Source organism: Odocoileus virginianus, chromosome 7, assembly GCF_023699985.2.
Source record: "Odocoileus virginianus isolate 20LAN1187 ecotype Illinois chromosome 7, Ovbor_1.2, whole genome shotgun sequence".
In the NCBI taxonomy this organism is placed as follows: domain Eukaryota; kingdom Metazoa; phylum Chordata; class Mammalia; order Artiodactyla; family Cervidae; genus Odocoileus; species Odocoileus virginianus.
Window position 1 is genome coordinate 25,592,744 of NC_069680.1, and position 14,625 is coordinate 25,607,368.

The 14,625-nt window shown below is 47.3% G+C and overlaps 1 protein-coding gene across 5 annotated transcripts in view; it reads right to left on the minus strand.

The window, feature by feature from the left end:
- Window positions 1-14,625, minus strand: part of CHST15 (carbohydrate sulfotransferase 15) — a 77,456-nt gene that overhangs the window by 33,123 nt on the left and 29,708 nt on the right. For 4 of the 5 annotated variants that reach the window (XM_020870703.2, XM_070470379.1, XM_020870700.2 and 1 more), the window contains exons 2-3: window positions 1,447-2,493; window positions 488-827 (exon numbers count right to left, since the gene is read on the minus strand). In XM_020870703.2, coding sequence (XP_020726362.2) covers window positions 488-827; window positions 1,447-2,019 — 913 coding nt within the window. In that variant the 5' untranslated portion in view covers window positions 2,020-2,493. Of the gene's footprint in view, window positions 1-487; window positions 828-1,446; window positions 2,494-3,803; window positions 3,989-14,625 lie in introns of those variants that run through there. The other variant, XM_020870701.2, reaches the window with a different exon arrangement.

Below are 14,625 nucleotides of genomic sequence, written 5' to 3' on the forward strand. Positions count from 1 at the left end.
CCAAGGCCCTTCAAGGCAAGCCCTGGACGGTGCGTGTCCCAAGGCCCTTCAAGGCAAGCCCTGGACGGTGCGTGTCCCAAGGCCCTTCAAGGCAAGCCCTGGACGGTGCGTGTCCCAAGGCCTTTCAAGGCAAGCCCTGGACGGTGTGTGTCCCAAGGCCCTTCAAGGCAACAAGAGTGCCCATCCGGCACCCTTTCGCTGGCCCTGCACACAGCCGGCACTGCATAAATGCTCACCAGGTGACGGAGCTGGGTACTCAGTCCCGCTGGGTGTCTGCCCGGGGATCTCTAAACCACAGAACTCTCTAATCTCCGCCTCTCAGCGTGTTTTCTCATTTCCCCACCTGCCTCCCTCCTGGAACCTCCCAGAATGCCCCGCTCGGGTCATTCTCAGGGCTCCCACTCCAACCCTGACCCCTGACCCCGGAAGGAGTGACGAGGTGAAGGTGGCTGAAGCACCGTTGCCACGGGGACATGGCGGCACTCACCAAAGCGCTTCCGGGTCCACCAATGCGGTTCCTTGATGGCAGAGAACTTGACTTCCGGGTGCAGCCGCAGGCGGTCGTAGAGGTCGGTAGTGCCGCACTTGGGCTGCCCGATGATGTAGAAGTGCGGCAGGCAGCGGAGGCGGAAGTGCTTGCCGTGCGCGTGGGACAGGTGGCCCCAGAAGGCCTTGCGCAGCGTGTCGAAGGTGGAGCGGAAGCGCTTGGAGTAGAGTACGTAGGAGTTGGTCAGGTAGGGGTCGGTGGTGTTCCTGCCCGTGAACTCCTCGTACCAACAGGGGCTCTTACTGTTGGGAAGAAATTTGTGCGGGATGACGGAAAACATCTGCAACAGAAAGAGAGAAAAACGGGGAGACACACTGAGGGCGGGGGGAAACACACTCTGTCCTCAGTATGATCCTACACTGAGGCTTATGACACGTTCGCATGGAAAGTATTATTGGATGATGACTAAATGCTAAAAGTAACCTTAGTAAACAATGACCATGCTTTTCCTAAAACCCCAATAAAAATGAAATATGAAGAGAATGAAAATACAAGTTCCATCAAAATCCATTCTACCGTGATTTATCTTACACACACACACGACTATATAGTTGTATATTTAAGTGGCCGTTAGAGACAAACACTGTGATTTAGGACAGACTAGAGAGTGATCTACAGAAGTAATTTTAACTGACAGGACCACCTTTCAAGCAAAACATCCCAGAAAGGAATTATTAGAAGGGGGGCTTCCTTCAACCTTTTTAGCTGTGCCATTCAATACAGAGTTTCCTTGTTGGCATGGACACAGCCCTCCCAGTGAATTCTCATCCATAAGGCTGTCAAATTACCACTATTACACTTGGGAAATTTTTGGTCACTTTCTTGCCAAAGGTGATGATAAGAAAGGAAGCAGCCATTCTTTAAAATCAGTCAATGGAGATGAGCATCAGGCTACTCACGTGCAATTCCTGCTTCTTGAGATCTTCTACGTCTGGTAGCTGTCTGGTGGTGAACTCAATCCTGGATGTGATGCTGTCGATAATTAACTTAATGCTTGGATAGTCCTTCATGTATGAAATATTATTTACAGAGGATTGGTGATGATGCTCTTTTGCGTCACTCGGATTCTCGCCCTCCATCAAGCTGGGATTGCTGGGGAAGGCTCCGTAATGGAAAGGCGATGAGATCAGAAGCTCTTGGTGGACCCCAGAAAGGATGTAAGAAGCCATCACCAACGTCATTATTATCAATCCAAAAATGAGGCTGCATCGCTTCCCCTTCTTGAAGCGCAAAAACCCACCCCAGCTCTCATTCCCATCAGCCCTCACTTCGAGAACAGCCAGCAAGTTCATCTGCTTACTGTCCACTCGAAACACAATTTTGTTTTCTGCCTTGCACACTGGGCACTCCTGACGACCGTGATGGGAGCCTCCTCGGCAGCTGACCTGCTGTGTCTGTACGTCGTCAGGTGACAATTGGAGGCAGCAATTAATGCAGTGCCTCATGGTAATGTCCCTGGACTGCTGGCCCATTGAGCCATGGGCGAGCCCCTGAGGAGTCCGGATGCCTGCAAGTTGCGCTGTAAAACTTGAAGGATGGCTCAGTGATCACATAAGATGATCGGAAGGCACAAGCAACAGAAACAAGAATAAAAATGAGCAGGTGCCAAAACACCAGAGAATGAGGGATCACGTTCTTTGGTTTGCCTCCAAAAGATAACACGAATGATATCCAATTGTCATGTTCTGTAATCCTGGAAAAAGTCACAAGGTCGGGAACAATTCTTCCTGACCCTCAGGTTTTTCCCATGGCACCAAATGAAGTGGAAGTGTTCTTGCTGGAGAACATGGAAACACCCAAGGGATTAGAGGATCTCATGGCCTCAATGAGAGATGGACAGGTACACCATCCACACAGAGTCCATGGAGATTTCTTCTTTCACATCCTATGTTCCTTTGAAATGTTTCCTCTTCATGTGGAACAAAATCCTTAAGATGTCAGATTACCTAAACAACAAAGAAAAGGGATTTTGTTACATTAGGTGATGACAGAAATCACCCTGGGAACATCTTCCAAGGAGAGAAGTTCACACTTCTTTTCCACTTCTAAGTTTCAGCCATGCTGGCTGGGTTACAAGCAAGTTACAGAAAATCATATAGGATGAAGGGAGAGGTGTCAGGTCCTTGGTGTTTGGCTTTGGAGTTCAATCTCTGCCACCAAATGTGACCCCAATACCAGCTCCACCAGCACCTTATTAAACACCTCTTATTTCACACAACCCACATATTCTATAATGTCTGTGCTGGACACAGCTAAGTGACTAGAACTCCTGCTCCCAACTTGGAATCATTCTTCGATTCATGCACAGTCAGTCACTATGAATTTGAAGGATGAATTGAAATAACAACTCTTTTAAATCAACAAAAAAATCCAAGGAGAGTAGTCAAGATGGGAGGAGGCAGAGAAAATATTTTTTCCCCTCCTAACAGCACTAATAGTCTTTAAGCTAGAGCTAACATTTATTATCAGTGTAGGATGCAAAAGTTAATGAAAATTTAGAAACACTGAAATGATTCTCTCCTTCAGTAGAATGTATCATATTAAAAAATTTTTTTTACTTTAAGTTATTAAGCAATTAAATGCAACATGCAGTACTCCCCTGAGTAACAGAACACTTCAGACCATGAAACAATTTTTCACTTTCATCATCCTTGGGAAAACATGATTCTTAAAAATCCATTAATAGAAGTCTGCAGTCAAAAAATGTATTGTTGCCCAAGTGACACTTCTTTGTAGACGTTGTAAAAACAGCAAAAAAGGAGACCTATATGGTTTCTAGCAGTGGTAGAACATTGCTAATGAGCCAGCCGTGTGACCTCGAGTCAGCTGCATAACCTTTCTGAGCTCTGATTCCCTCACCAGTAAAATTAGGATGAAAGTACCTCCCTTTCAAGTGTGTAACAAGTACTAAATCAGCTAATGCATGTGAAGAGTTTGCAGAATGCCTACACATGTTTAGGATCCCATAAAAGAGAGATAACATGAATAATGATAGCATCATCAATGACTTTTACTATTATGTTTTTTCATTGTCAGTGAATGCCAAGAACGTCTGAAGCGGAATCGAAGATGGGCAATCCCATCACAGTATCTTTCCTTAGCACCTAAGAATCAGCTAAAGGTGGCAGACTCACTTCTGTCTCTGCGCACACACACACCCCTCCAACGACCCTTACTGTCCCCAAGGAAGGTGGTGTTAACTAGCTCTGCATAAAGCCCCCCTCATTTTGGCGGAGAGGCCGAGCAATCAACTCACCAGCAGCAACATCCCCTTCCCTTGGACAGAAAGGCCCATGTTTTATCAAAACATGATGATCATGAAATAGCCATGCGGTATTCCTAAAATGTCTTCCACAAAATGTTCTGCATGGTCGATACGTCTTCAGGGCTTAAACTACCTAGAGGAAAGATAGGATGGCCCAAATGACACAGACTTCTTTAGCGCAGACTTCACCTTTTCCCTGTGAATCCGTAAGAGAGGACTATGATAGACAACATTTCCAAAACATAATTGACCATGGAATTCTATCTGTCTCAAGGAAGCAGTTTGAGGAATGCTAGTGAGTAAAGGCTGAGTTAGGGGTCAGAGCAGTTCTGAGAAGCAGAGAGGAGAGGAGGCCGTGGGAGCAAACAGCCCGGAACCAAGCCAACGTCTCAGGCTCCATCACCCCCTCATCCCTGAGAGTTTTTGGAGGGACTCGGCGGAAACCTCAAGGCTCAGACCTCTGCCTCCAACTTGCTCAACCAGCCCTGAACCATCACTTGGCACAAACAATTCTCCCAAACCAAAGAAACAAAAGGGCAAGCTCTCCTACTCAGAAACCCCATCACTAAGCCAAGAAAACATTTTTCAAACGGCGAAGACAAGGCCAAGCGGGGTTAAAATGAGATTCCAGCCAGCATCGCAGGGGGGAGCCAGTTTGCACCCTTCTGTCTGGCTGGCTGCAGGAGGCCTAATTAGATCTTTTCCAAAACATGGTCTTTGAAGCTCCAAGACAAAAATGTACAAAATCTGGACCCACCAAAATGGGCAAAACATTCCTCAACAAGAACAAAGGTTTTCTAAGACAAGCACCGTAAATAAATAGACCTGAGTAGTCAGAGAAGCTGACAGTCTCAACAGAGAGGCCTGGGACACAGCAGGCCAGAGGATTTGCCCCCTGGGCAGGCTACAGCCTCCAGCCAGACCTCCCACTCCACGTCTCACTTCATAAAATGGGAGCAGAAAACCGGGGAGACAATTCCAGAGGCCTGCAGAGCCTGAACACTCAGATCCAATGTTACCTCCTATAATTCACTCCTTCATCCCTTCCCTCTTTAATTCTCCCCCCGAAGGAGGACTCTGCACTGGACACTGCCCGAGATGCATGTCCAGGTTTGAAAGTGTCAGTCACCCAGTTGTGTTCGGCTCCTCACGACCCCATGGACTAGCCCGCCAGGCTCCTCTGTCCATGGGATTCTCCAGGCAAGGATACGGAGTGGGTTGCCATTTCTTTCTCCAGGGGATCTTCCAGATTCAGGGATTGAACCCAGATCTCCTGCATTACAGACAGATTCTTTACCATCTGAGCCATCGGGGAAGCTGGCACGAGCAGGTTTGGGGGCCTGAAACCAGGACGTGATGGGGGTGTGATGTCATAAAGAAATATCTGGTCTTTATCCTCAGTTCCTGCCTGACACAGAGCTTCTAAAATCCTTGGAACATCCTGGGTGACAGGGGTGACAGGGACAATACCTTCTGTCATTCTTAACAAGCCCCTTTCAACCACACCTATTTATGCTAGTGAGGCGACTCTTGGCGGGGGAGAGGGGACCCAGACAGCTTCAGGATGGGGCTGGTAGCAGGAAAATCTTGGAAGCTTGGAACTCTCAGCCCTGCCTCTCCAACCTCCAGGGAAGGGGAAGGGGCTGGTGACTGAGTTAATCCCCAGTGGCCAATGATTTACTCACTCGTGCCTACATAATGTTATTGTTGTCCAGTCTCTAAGTCATGCCTGACTCTTTGTGACCCCATGAGCTGCAGGCCCTCCAAAAATTCCTCTAAGTGACAGGATTCCTAGAGCTTTCTGGTGGGAGGACCCGTGGAGGTGCTGGGAGGGTGGTGTGTGCAGAGAGGACCTGGAAGGTCCATAACCCTCCCCCAGGCTCACTCTGTGAATCTCCTCCATTTGGCTGTTCTTGTACTGTCTCCTTTGTAATGAACCTGTAAGAGTAAGGAGGCTGCTTTTCTGAGTACCGCGCATCTTTCAAGTTAAGGAACTTGAGGAAGGACTGTAGGAACCTCTGACCCTGAAGCCAATTAGAACAGAAGTGTGGGTAGCCTGGGGACCCAAGACTTGTGACCCAGGCCTGAAGCGGGGGCTGTCTCAGAGGTGGTGGTGGTTTAGTCACTAAGTTGCATCTGATTCTTGCGACTCCATGAACTGTATGCAGCTCATCTGTCCATGGGATTTCCCAGGCAAGAATACTGGAGTGGCTTGCCATTTCCTTCCCCAGGGAATCGTCCCAATCCAGGCATCGAACCCAAGTCTCCCACAGTGCAAGCAGATTCTTTACCACTGAGCCACCAGGGAAGCTCCAGTCTCAGAGGACTGAGCTCTTAACCCATGAAAGCCGTGCTAATTCCAGGGAGTTACAGAAGAATTCAGCTGGATTGCAGGACACCCAGCTGGTGTCTGGAGAGTTGGAGATTTTGCTGGTGTGGAAAATCCCCCCAGGGGGCTCTCTTTGAGAAAAAAAAAATATATGTTACATTTACATGTTTTATTAAAACATCTGTCCAGCACATAGTATGTAAAACACTTGATTAAAAACAACGACCATATGACTAGTGAGTGCATTGCTATGAACAGGGCCTGGAGCTTTGAAGTTTCCAGACCACCCTCATCCAAGTGGATGGGACTGGTACAGGAGTGACCAGAACAGGGAGACCTTTGCCCCACCTGGAACTTATATTCCACCCGGAGTTAGGGGAATCGCAGGACAACAGACAATTTAAAAAGTCACAAATGAATAACATCACCTCAGGTGCTGGAAGAAAACACAAAAAGAGAAAACCATGACACCCTTAGAACAGGGGCTCCCCATGCCGCACCAGGGCCGGACGATGCTTTGTTGTGGGGGCCTGTTCTGTGCACTGTGGGATGTTGAGCAGCATCCCTGGCCTTCATCCCTGGGAAGAACTGCCGCCTTAGAGGAAGGAGAGGTAGAGTAGAGAGGATGACCAGGGAAGACTTAATTCAGGAGGGTTCATCTGACTGATGAGAAGGAAGCCAGTCACGTAGGGACCAGGGAAGTAAAGACCCCGCAAAAAGGGAAGCTGGAGAGCAAAGCCATCAGGAGAGCAGATCTCTGGGTTACGGGCCGGGAAGGGGGTGGAAACAGATGGGAGAAAAGGCAGGGACCAGACTCTGGGAGGCCTGGAAAGCTGAGATCCGTCCACACACAGACAGAGATGCACGCTCTGGATTCTTTCGAAGGGATCTTTAAAATACATGTAGCTGAGAACTAGCACAACTCAGTGAAGAAAAGTCAAATTTATGCTAGACTGAAAGGAAAATGGATTGCTGTTTTTTTCCTGGGTTGAGATTTTCTATACACCAAGAACAGTCATTCTGAAACCTAATCCTCAGGTTATTCTTTCTTAAGAAATAAGCAATGGATATCCCTTGCACTTCACCTGTCTGGAATGTCCCCGTTTTGGTGCCAGTGGACTCCGATCAGCCAGGACTTCTGGCTCTCCCGTTGGGTATTAAACCATAGTCCGTAGGCATGCATTTCAGTGAGATTGCCCTCCAGCCAAGGCTCAATGCTGTGCCCTGTGGATGCAGGCTGGAATCGTGGGAACCCAGTACCGCTGTAAGAGATCAGATAACCTGCCCCAGAATAGAAAGCGTTCAATTACCCAGCCTTGGCTAAGATGGCCCCTATTAACCTATGCACCCCGAGCATCATTAGCAAGCCATTTATAACAAAATTGTAATTGAGAGATCCAGATATAGTGCTTCGGATTAAGTAATTGAATGCCCCCTCAGCGTTAAGATCGATAAAGGGCATCCAATTTCACCCTAGGAAAACCTTATTAAATAATTGTAGCTATAAGCTGATATAGCAGAAGAAAGATATACAAAACTTCCAAAGAAATCGGGATGAATTTAAATAAATGGTTTCATTTAGGTAGAACATTTACATCTGACCGCTGGGAATAGAGAGGGGAAAAAAATAGCTAATTACATTCTTTTACTTCAAGGTTTTAAAGAAAAAAAATTGATGGGTCTTAATTAACCTTTACTAAAACACAAAGCCTTCTTCTGATTACTTTGTCTAACTGCTGACATTTCTCTTCGGGCTATGTATATGAAAATACATTTTTTCCCCAAGGAATATTAATCAACAAGTGGCAAAAGGAATATTTTTCACATTTAGCTCAAGGCTATCCTAAGTCTGTGACTGGGACTGAGAAGAAGGCTAACGAGAGTGGAGAATTCTGTACGAACAACAGATCTGTCTCAATCTCATACCTGGATCTCATGCCTTTGACCACATCACAATCAGTAAATAGAATAAAGCTGTGTTCCTCAATTCACATCATCAGTCAATAGCACAGTGGGAAGAATACGGTCAGCAGTCATGTGGGCCAGCAGGCTTTAGCTGCATCCACCTGGTGACCTCGGACAAGTCCCTTAAGTGGCCTGGGCCTCTGGATTCTCAACAGTCCTTGACAGTAACAGATCACATATAGCACTGAAGACTGGGTGATGGAGCGGGGTTCCCCTACTGTGACCTTGAGTAAGCCACTAAACCTCTCCCCTCCTGTTTCCTTGGGTGCAAACTGGAGATAATCTTAGGGTCTATCTCGTAACACTCATAGAACCCACTTGTGCCCAGCGTGTAGAAGAATGTCTGGCCCACAATAAGTGCCAAATAAATCTTAGCTATTATTATACACACACAGTCCTGGCCCACAGGAAGAATTTGGTAAGTAGCAGTTTATTACTGTTTATGGCAGTTTGCCCTTTGGTTCCAGCTTATTATTCCTCTCTCTGTTCACCCCCTTTGCCACATAAATGACTCTGCAGTTCCTCTAATCAAATTAGTGGAATACCTTTCTCCAGCCTTTGACTTGGGTTTGGAAACTGCTTTGGCCAACAGAATGCGGCCGCAGAGACAGCAGACCAGTCCCAAGCCCAGGCCTCAAACGGGTCGAGTGTGTCCACCTGCCCTCTCTACCTTTACGGGCGCTGGGGGAAGAACATGGCAGCTTGGCCAAGAGGAGGACAAGAGATTTGTGGACCAGAGCCACCTGGCTGAGTCCCACCTGGAGTGGCCAAGACCCTGCCCAGCCAGTGTCTATAGACACATGAGAAATAAGTGGCTGCTGTTTGAAGTCACTGAGTTTGAGGGTGTCTTGCTATGTGATAAAAGCTATCCAATACACCCCTCCACAGGTTACAAACAATAGACTGTACTAAGTTAAGCTGATGTGATTCTACTTTTTAAAAAAATATGTTTATCTAAGTGAGCAATTCAGGGCAAAGTAATTCATCACCAACTCAATGGACATGAGTTTGGGTAAACTCCGGGAGTTGATGATGGACAGGGAGGCCTGGTGTGCTACGGTTCATGGGGTTGCAAAGAGTCGGACACAACTGAGTGACTGAACTGAACCGAACTGAATTCATCCAAAGAAGACCCAGTGAATCAACTGAATCATGTTTTGCCCTGAAGAATTCTTTGGCTAACACCAAAAGTAGATATGCCAAAATATTGCTGAAAACCCAGATGGCAGTTGGTCCCAAATCAAGACAAAACTACCCAAATGTCACATACCAGGTTATTTTCTGGCAAAATGTGTATTTACGACAACCACAGCTACTATGTTTTGGTTATCAAACGACTGACCCCATTCTCCCCACTCCCTGATGAAGAAACTTCCCCCTTGCCTGTTTTACAGTCACTATAACATCTTCCTTGCTTCCTCTCCTTGAGCAAGCCCTTCCTGTATCCTGTTCTTCTGGTTTCCTTGTCAGATTTCACCTTTCCCGTTGACCAAGACACCTCCTCTGTGTTTTGTTTGAGACAGGATTCTCAAACTGACCTACAGAATCTCCCTGGCTCACTCAAAATGTATGTCACATGCAACACAGGCAGTTTTTTAAAAGTTATTTTTAAAGCATACTTGACTCTGTATTAAGCTCATCATCAAAATTTTATTTGTTAATAATGACCACTGCACATGCTTTACAGTATAGAAAATACATTCTAAACTATTGTTTCATTACATAAAATTTACCTATACAAAAGAGACATTTTCTCTGAGATCAGATCTCCACAAATACACAGCCAGCTCCTCCTCTACATCTAGCCCAGGGAACCAAATGATGCACAACTTGGTAGAAAGTTAGGATGGAGCAAAAATGTTTTCTGGGTCATCAGAACAAAGCTTCGCAGGCTTTGGCGTGTCAATCTGACTCAAGTCTGAGCCAGCTTAATGACCTCAGGTAACTAACTTCACTGTCCTGTGACTTTATTTCCTCATCTGTAAAACGGGAATAAAACTATCTCCACCCAGCATGGATGTGAAGAGGAAATGAGATAATCTATATAAAATGCTTAGCCTAGCAACTGGCACACAGAAAGCCTCAATAAATGATCCGTATTCTTTGAGTTATTACAGGAGAGGCCCTTAGGCCTTCCTCATTCCGGGCTACTTGCTTTCCGTGTATATATAGTTCTAGGTACAGGTGTCCAATTTTCCCATCTGCAACTAATATGAAGTAATGAGTGAGAAGAGGCAGGTGGCAGCTAGAGGCAGGCATACAGATCACAGAATAACAGCCAAGTTTTATAGCTGAAACAGGATATTAAAAAGCAGAGCCGACTGGGATCATTCAGATGTTTCCATGACCAGGGTGAGGAGCCCTGCAGAGCCTGGGATGACTGGAGGTTCGCCCTGGGGAAAGATTAGACCCCTCGGAGTGAGCATCTGCCTCCAACAAGGCCGAGAGCCACAGGGTGTGGCCCCTGAGCTGAGATTTCCCAACTGGTCGCCATCCAGACCTGACACCTGGCCAATAACCCCGGACAAGTCCCTGCATCTCTGAACCTGTATCTTGAAAGGAAAATATAGAGTCAGGACTACCTCTTTCAGCCCTGACACTCCTGAATGGATGATTTACAATGAACTCCTCCTTAGTAAAAGCCCGTTATCATTATATTCATACCATAATCATCTATTATGTCTTCAGACCACTTAAGAAGCCAACCATTTTGCAGCGAGGACTGAAAAGCTGGTGCGATACTTGCCTTACGCTAGGCAAAAAAGCTGGGCAATTAATTCCCAAACACAAGAAGTGTTCTCTCCCTAAGAGGAGTTCCCACTGGGCGGCACGCGTTTATCAGGCACCCACGGTGTGCAGGGCACTGTTTGTTGAAGCTACAAGTATGAAAAACGGCCAGTCCAGCCCTCCAGAACATCCCAACGAACCCCAGAACAGAGGTTCAGAAAAACTCCCACACTCAGAATGACAGATCCCCTTTCGAGGGCAGCCGCAAAGCCCACCAGCCCCTGGGTATCTACAGAGCCAGGAGAAGCAGCATTAGTTCAGGAGGCTGGAAAAGCACCCCAACAACAGGGCTGCCTCGCTGACCCACAGGATCTCCAACAGCTGAAGGCAGGAGATCAAACGAGATCTTTCTAACATCCTCAGGGACCGCCCACTCTCCCAGAAGGTAACCTGCTCCGGCTTCTTCGTGCAACAGCCAGATATACGGACGACACTGGCCAGGTGGCCCCTTCTCTCTGCAAAGCACAGAACAGCCAGGGGCAGGGTGGACAAGAGGCTGTGAGATGTTCACACTGCACCTTTGCCTGAGAATCTCAACAGGCTCAAGATGCTAAAGGTCTTCGTGGCACAACCCACGATTTTCTTGTTCTGAAACCAAACTTGGGGAGAAACTATTTCTAAATGCTCATTTTATTATTTCCAGTAGTAATCCGAATCAGTGTTAGATTTAGGTACTTGATTTTCCACTCAAGGCTGCACCTCTATGGCGACGGTTTTCTATGAGGGCAGGACCTACTGGAGACAAGCTTACCAGGGTGCTGTGGGACCCACCCACCTCCACGGTTCTTGGCGAGAAAGCAAGGACAATCCTACAACTCACAACATGTCAAGGAAGCGTGTGGACTCTCTTTGAAGACACTTGGCATTAGAAATGAAATACCAGTCTTTTTGCAGACTGAGATGCATGCTTCAAAACATGGGCCCAGTTGAGTGTTTCAAGTGGCTTCAGGGATGATGAAAAGAGAAGGTAACAAATGTTGGTCCAAACCCTGCCACCAAGGTCCTTTCTTTTTTCCTTTCTTTTTTTAAAATTTTATTTATTTATATTTGACTGTGCCGGGTCTTTCTTGCTGCGTGGGCCTTTCTCTAGTTGTGGTGAGTGGCGGGTACTCTCTAGTTGCAGTGCTCCGGCTCAGTAGCTGCAGCTCCCAGGCTCTGGAGCTCAGGCCATGCAGTGCACAGGCTTAGCTGCCCCAAGGCACGTGGGATCTTCCCAGATCAGGGGTTGAACCCACATCTCCTGCATTGGCAGGCACATTCTTTACCACTGAGCCACCAAGGAAGCCTGCAAGCTCCCTTCTTGATGGCAACCCTCTGAGGTCTGCTCTGTGATCTCCAAATTATATACAAGAAACTGGGGCACAACAGGGTTAAAAACATCCCTGGAGCCCCATGTCTAGCCACTGGCAGGACCACAGTTCAACCACAGGTGTGTTGGCCGCAAAGCCTATGACCTCTCTCCGCACCTCACCATCATGTAAGGGGGTAACGCTAGGGGAAACCTGCCCAGAACTCGAGGCTCAAGGAGTGGCAAGGTCAGCTTTCACCCAGCCCACCAGCCACCCTGGTTCCCAGGCAAAGAGGGGTGGCTAGGGTCCAGTGACTGTCTGAGCCATTGTACTGTCAGCTCCACACAGGTAGGGTCACTGATGCTCAACCCTGAAATCAAACCAGCTTAGGTCCTAGAGTTCCTTGTATATCAACCATGCCTGGCACAGGGGCGGGCATTTTCTAAAGAGTTTTTAAATGAATGAGTGAAGGAGCAAGCTCTTGGCAGAAATCCAGAGCAAGGCTCTTGCCTCTTAGTGACAATAATAAAAGTGACACGAGCTAACATCTAGTGAAGGTTTTCTGGTATCCAGACAGCAGGCTGGGATTTATATGGATAATCCTGTTTATAGGTCATGATAATCTAAGAGGAAAACTCATGCAGTTGTCCCATTTTGTAGATGAATTTAATGCTATATGCTCCCCCCTCCACATGACTTAGAGAACAGCAGAGAGAGGGCTTAGGGATCCAAAGACCTGGGACCCCTCTCAACCAGCCACGTGACTGTAAGCAAACCCCAGCACCACTTAGACCCTCAGTCTCTTCTTCTCAAAGTATGATGCATCATCAGAGTCCAGTGATCTCAGGAACTCAGGTACCTGATAACTGAGGTATGTTTTTGCATGCTTTCAAGGATTCAAACATCTGTAACAAGAAACCTTAACTACTGGGGGGTGGGTGCGGAGGTGGGGAAGTGCAGAGATCCTTTTGGCTCTTGAGCACCTAAACCACAAAGATGAGAGGTAGACTCTAGCTTCCATCAATTTTTCCTTACCACAAAGAGGAAAAGGAATGAAAAAGAGAAGTGGCCCCAAGTATAATGCAGAGGCTAGGTATTCGGGCCCCAAGGAGCAGGGTGGCTCTGTCCCGCCTCACTTGGGTGTCTGGAACCCTCTCACCTGCTTTGACGCAGTTTCAGGAAGAGTAAAAAGACTGCCAAGTGTCAGGAGATGCCCAACTCAGATGTCCTTCAGGAAGGGTGGGGGAGAGAGGTTTTGCCTAGACAGAGCTCACATATTCAAAACCAACGGCGAATAATGACCCTGCAGATGCATGGTGGGCCCTGCAATGAATACATTAGAGGTGGCAACCACTGAATGCGGAGCAGCTGCGTACTCCCCACCAGATGTCCTTGCCGATCTGAATAGTTTTAAACATCATTCTATTTCCAAAGATAAGCGAATAAGAATCTGGTTAACCCTTGAACAAGAAGAACTGCCTGGCAACAGTTCTTGGGAATTTATTTCTTTTGGATGGAAAGAGTGAGCAATCAGACTAAAATGCAATGTCCTCTGGAGGGTTCTGGAACAAGATGAGGGTGAAACGGGATTTCTCCAGAACATCCACTGTCTGCTCGAAGACAGGTCTGGCCTTTACTAGGGGTGGCAAAATGCAAGGACAGCAACTTCTGCACTGCTCCCAGGTGGGATGTGTAGACTCCGGGGCCGTGGAAATGTGGGCCAACCTCCCAGGAGCGTGCTGAGGTATGCCAGGAGCTGCAGGAAGCCACAACCAGAAGCATCTGGGTTTTACATGTTTAAACAATGAAAACACTGCTTATAAATTAAGTTATACTCAGATACATCGCTATGTGATACAAAATCTGCAGAGTTGCAGCTTGTCTTGCTGTCTGCAAGCTGCCTGGGGGCAGCCCCTGGCACTCCAGTGAGAATTTATTATCTACTGCCTTCAGGGTCCCCTAGAGGTGCGCTTGAGAAGCACTGATAACAGGGTCTGGGAGGAGAACTAGCAGGAGCTGAACACTTATTCCATGGCAGGCATTATGCTGCCTCTCATGCACCCTGACTTTGAAACGATGATAACAATAGACACAATCACTCCATTTCGCAGGTAAGAAAACCGAGGCTCTGGGCAGTGAAGTGGCTTGTCCCAAATCACACAGCAAGTAAGAGGCAGAGCTGGATTTAAACATGAGCTGAAGCCCAAACCGCCCCTCTCAACAGTGGGCATGGGGGCAGGACCCACACGTACATTACGGCTTCCAATCGCCATGCCTCCAGTTTTACTCACGTAGAGTATTACTTTTACAACCACAAAATGGGAATGATGAAACGACAATGACAATAAACGTTGAGGAAACAGGAGTGGCAAATAGAAAATGGGCTGGGCCAAGGTCCCTGGCCATGAGAGCCCATCTCTGAGCCTCAGTTTCCTCATCTGTT